This window comes from Setaria viridis, chromosome 4 (assembly GCF_005286985.2).
Source record: "Setaria viridis chromosome 4, Setaria_viridis_v4.0, whole genome shotgun sequence".
In the NCBI taxonomy this organism is placed as follows: domain Eukaryota; kingdom Viridiplantae; phylum Streptophyta; class Magnoliopsida; order Poales; family Poaceae; genus Setaria; species Setaria viridis.
Genome location: NC_048266.2, coordinates 10,700,807 through 10,705,801, shown reverse-complemented (window position 1 = coordinate 10,705,801; position 4,995 = coordinate 10,700,807). Strand labels below are relative to the sequence as shown.

Sequence of the window (4,995 nt, the reverse complement as noted above, 5' to 3'; positions counted from 1 at the left end):
GGATGTCATCAACGAGCTGGACCTGTAACCAAAAAGCTTTAAGGTGTATCAATCTATGTCATGAGATTGTAAGAACTGGTCGGTTAACTTTATCTAAAAAAGAAAGGGCTCCCTCCCTCCTTTGGTATATACAACAGGATATTGTGTCTTAGGCCTATAGCCTCTAAGCGCCCAGCCTTGCCTGGCCAACACTCTGCTGAGAGCGGATCTTGAGATTGTAGAGGGGGCAAGCACGAGGTTGTCTGGGTTTGGCATGCTAGGACACCGTCCACACGAGTTAGTCTTACGACCTTAAGAGCGGTAGGAGAGAGGGTAAGACCCGGAGGTCGGCACGGAGGAAGCCCCCGAGCATAAGAGCGAGGGTTAGAGTCTATCAATCAGGTCAAACAGCCCTCAAGCTTGAGGAGGAGCTCGGGTAAGAAAAAGCGAGAAGGTAGTAGGTACACAACGAATCTCTAGGGTTTTTTTATTCAATGTAAAAGGTTTAAAGAGTACATAGCTTATATTTCCTAAGGGTAGAAGCATCGCAGGTGCTGGACGTTCCATGGGTTGGGTACACCTGAGCCGTCCACCCATTGCAGTCGGTTTGTACCAGGCTGGATGACTTCTTTGATGATGAAGGGGCCCTCCTAGGGGGCCGACAGCTTGTGCATGTCCTTTGTGGATTGGATCCGGTGGAGCACCAAGTCGTCGACGTTGAATGAGCGTTCCTGGACATTTCTGTCATGATAGCGTCGAATTTGCTGTTCATGCCTGGCATGTTGGAGTAGTGCTACCACGCGGTGTTCTTCTAAGCTATCAACGTCAACTTGTCGGCTCTTTTTGGCCTTGCCTTCCTCATAGTATTGGATGCACGGGGCACCGAAAGCTATGTCAGTTGGCAGAACTGCTTCGGACTCGTAGACCAGGAAGAACGGGGTGTAACCAATAGCCTGGCTCTTCTGTGTCCGGAGACTCCAGATTACATGAGGGAGTTCATGAAGCCATTTGCTGGCGTATTTGGACGCGACATCAAAGATGCGTGTTTTTAAGGATTTGAGGACCATCCCGTTGGCATGTTCGACTTGGCCGATGCAGCACGGGTGTGCTACCGAGGTGTAGTACACATTAATCAAATTATCTTGGCAGAAATCCTAGAATTCAGATCCTGTGAACTATTTTCCCAGGTCGGTGATGATCATGTTAGGGACGCTAAAGTGATGGGTGATCTCTTCCATGAATTGGGTAGTCTTGGCTGACTCTGTGCTGGTCATGACCTTTACCTTGATCCACTTGGTGAACTTGTCAACAGCCACAAAGATGTGGGTGTATCCTCCCGAAGCGGTTTCGAATGGGCCAACCATATCGAGCCCCAGCATGTGAAGGGTCAGGAAGGCGGTATGGTACGGACAGCTTGCGCTGGGATGTGTTGCTATTTGGAGAAGAACCGGCACCCTTTGCACTTCTGGACAAGCTCTTTTACGTCAGCAACGGTTGAGGGCCAATAGAAGCCTAAACAAAACGCTTTCCTGACAAGGTTGGCCAACGTGGCATGGCTCCGCATGATCCTGAGTGGATTTCATGGAGGAGTTCAAGGCTGGCGCTACGCAGAATGCATGTCATTAAGATGCTAGTAAACACAGCCTTCCTGAACAACTCCTTACTAACAATGACATAGTTGGCACTGCACCGTAGGATCTTTTCGTGCTCGGCTTTGTCCTCCAATGCCTTGTTGTCGGTGATGAAGGTGATGAAAGGTGTGCACCAGTCTTCCTCCGCCTCAATCATCATAACGTTGATGTTCGCTAGGTCAGCTTGTGGCTGAGCGGCACCCTCTTCGGCCTGGCTTGGATCCAGGATTTTGATGGATGGTTTCTACAGATCTTGAATGAAGACGCTGACTGGAACTTGCACCTGCTTGGAGCTGAGCTTAGACAGAACATCAGCGGTGACATTGTGCTCCCTAGGGACGTGGTGAAACTCAAGGCCATAGAAGTGAGCCTCAAGTTTGCGAACCTCTGTGCAGTAGGCGTCCATGGTTTTGTTGGGTATTTTAGCGATGCGCGAATGAATCTGCAAGCGCACGGATACCGTTGCAGCTTTCACCTCAAAGTATTCCAAGGGTATCGAATCCAAGGGAACGTGTGTGTATACCTATGACTTTAGTATCCAAGGACAACCATGACATGGTAGGCAAAGGGTAGAGAGGATTCCCAAGATTAGTACTTGAGGAAAGTTAAAGGTCAATCTCTCAGTCAAAAGATACTTGCTTCTGGCACTAGCTTACCCTGAATAAGTCAGGCGCCTTCGTTTAACAGCTCTACGCTATATCCAAACGTGGAGGACTACAAAAAACCAATAGGGTTGTCACCACCTATGGCCTACCTGTAGCAATCCGTGGGATATAAGGCAAACTAAGGATAACCCCTAGCCTAGACACCACGTCTACGCTATTGATTACTACCGCAGTCTAACATCGTCTCTCGACCCGTAGCAAATTACGGCACTCTGTATAAATATAGAGTGATGAACCCGCAAGCAGAGAGATCAGATCTCACTTAGATATAAGTACTAAACTAGATAAGGAATCACGAATACTCACTTACTTTACTCAGAAGGAAGCTAGCATTCGTAGAGGTACATGATTCAAGTGGAGTGCTGAAGAACTCAGCTCTCCTCCAATCTACTCTCCCTCCCTCTCTCTCCTCCTATACTAAGCACTAGCCTAAGCAAGGCTTCACCATGGAGTGGAGCTCTTCTCTTGATAGGAGTGAGGGACTTCTCCAAGTGGAGGCGTGTTGGTGGTGTGTCTTGAAATGAGACCCCTCCCCTCATATTTATAGGCTCTTGGGGTAGGTTCTAGGCAAGAATATTTGGGGAATCTTCCACAACCACCTTTGGGAAACCGTCAACCGCCACACGTCAGCTGGAGGTGACAGGAGACAAGAGGGGTACAAGGTGCCTCTTGCACCGCCTTTGCTCTGGGTCGCTGCCCTGCGGGTCCTCATGTGGGTACAAGGTGCTTGGCGGTGAATGTAGTTGATTTCCTCCCAGTTGTGGGTCCTGTGGATCCGTGTGCTTGTTCCTAATTAGCTGAGAGTGTGTTTCCTTGCTCTTGAGGTGTGTTTTTGCTATAAATGGACCTGCATACAAATATTCACCAACACTTGTGGAATTCGTTAGTAATAACTCCTATCACTACTGCTGATGCTCATCTTTTATGTGTTTATGCAGGAGTTGTGGCTTAGATTTGGTACTTAAGAGTCGTCAACAGTTTCCTTGGTACACTCCCAAGACTAGTTGACATTCTCTATTACAACTTTGGAGTCGTCATAGGTCAGGATGCGCTTTATTCCTAGGGAGGCGGCGATGCGGAGTCCGTGGATGAGAGCCTCGTACTCGACCCCGTTGTTGGTGGCCTTGTAGTGAATTTGGAGGACGTACTTGAGCTGCTCGCCTTTTGGGGATACGAAGAGCACCCCTGCGCCTAGTCCTTCAAGGTTGAGGACGCCATCAAAGTACATTGTCCAGTGTTCCGGTCTCTCCAAGGAGGGTGGCTCTTGGATCTTAGTCCATTCAGCAACAAAGACGGCGAGGATCTGGGACTTGATCACATGATGTGGGCAGAATTCGATGTCGAACTCCCCAAGCTCGACAGCTATCTGACGACTCAGCCGTGGACGTCCCAGTTGTGCAGTATTTCACCAAGTGGGTAGGAGGAGGCCACTCGGATCTTGTGCACTTGGAAGTAGTGGCGCAACTTGCGAGAAGTAATCAGGACTGCATAGAGTAGCTTCTGGACCTATATGTAATGGACCTTCGAATCACTTAGGACCTCGCTTACGTAGTATACCGGCCTTTGCACAAGGTGGGCGTGGCAAGGTTCTTCACGTTCCATGACTAGTACCGTGCTTACGACATGTGTTGTCGTGGAGATGTATAGCTGTAGCATTTCTTGGTCGGCAGGGGCCGTCAAAGCGGGAGGGGTGGAGAGGAATGTTTTGAGCTCCTCGAGGGCCTTGTGGGCCTCGTCGTTCCACTCAAATTTGTCCACTTTCTTGAACATTTTGAAGAAGGGGAGCCCCTTTTCTCCGAGTTTGATGATGAACCTACTCAGGCCCCCCATCATGCCTGTTAGCTTCATGATGTCCCTTTTACCGGCAGGTTGCACCATGTTTCTTATCGCGTCAACTTTGACAGGATTGGCTTTGATGCCTCGTTGGCTGACCATGAAGTCTAGGAGCTTTCCGGACGGGACACCAAAGACACACTTGCCTGGGTTGAGTTTCCATTGATACCTCCGGAGGCTATCAAAGGTTTGGACTAGATCGGCGATGAAGTGTTCTTCATCTTTGGTCTTGACGACAACATCGTCAACGTAGGCTTCTACATTCTTGCCGACCTATTTCTTGAGGCAACCCTGGATTGCCTTCTAGTATGTAGCGTCGACGTTTTTCAATCCAAAGGTCATGGTATTGTAGCAGTAGATGCCATAGGGCGTAATGAACACGGTCCTATCTTGGTCGGCGGGGTTGAGGGCAATCTGGTGATAGCCCGAGTAGTAGTCGAGGAAGCATAGGAGGATGCAGCCGGCTGTGGAGTCCACGGCATGGTCGATGCGAGGAAGAGGGAAGGGGTCCTTAGGGCAGTGCCTGTTGAGATCGGTGTAGTGGATACACATTCCCCATTCAACGGTTTTCTTGTTTACAAGGACTAGGTTTGCTAACCAGTCGGGGTACTTTACATTCACGGATGAAAGCAGCTGCTAAAAGCTTATTTATTTCTACCCTAATGGCCTCCTTGCGATCTTGAGCGAAACGGCGAAGCTTCTGCTTGATCGGCCGTGCAGTATTGCTCAGTTCCAAGGAGCGCTCAGCCAACCCCCGCGGGACGCCAGGCATATCGGATGGTTTCCACGCGAATATATCCGAGTTGTCCTGGAGGAAGCTGTTGAGCGCGTCTTCCTATTTGGGGGAGAGGCCGGCCCTGATGAGAGCTGTTTTGGAGGGGTCTTCC

The 4,995-nt window shown here is 49.6% G+C and overlaps 1 protein-coding gene across 1 annotated transcript; it reads right to left on the bottom strand.

Annotated features, from left to right (window-relative positions):
* Nucleotides 1–3,275: 3,275 nt before the first annotated feature.
* Nucleotides 3,276–4,660, bottom strand: LOC117853415 (uncharacterized). Its single transcript, XM_034735785.1, has 2 exons — nucleotides 4,430–4,660; nucleotides 3,276–3,641 (listed from the first exon to the last, which is right to left on the bottom strand). The coding sequence occupies exons 1-2, from the start codon at nucleotides 4,658–4,660 to the stop codon at nucleotides 3,276–3,278; spliced, it is 597 nt and encodes a 198-aa protein (XP_034591676.1).
* Nucleotides 4,661–4,995: the final 335 nt, after the last annotated feature.

What these genes read in the sequence shown, in the direction of transcription:
- LOC117853415 (XM_034735785.1), bottom strand. Translation starts at nt 4,660, where the DNA reads ATGTGTATCCACTACACCGATCTCAACAGGCACTGCCCTAAGGACCCC. An exon ending in TGACCTTTGGATTGAAAAAC is followed by an intron (nt 3,642 to 4,429) that starts GTCGACGCTACA and finishes CTGAGTCGTCAG; the next exon opens with ATAGCTGTCGAGCTTGGGGA.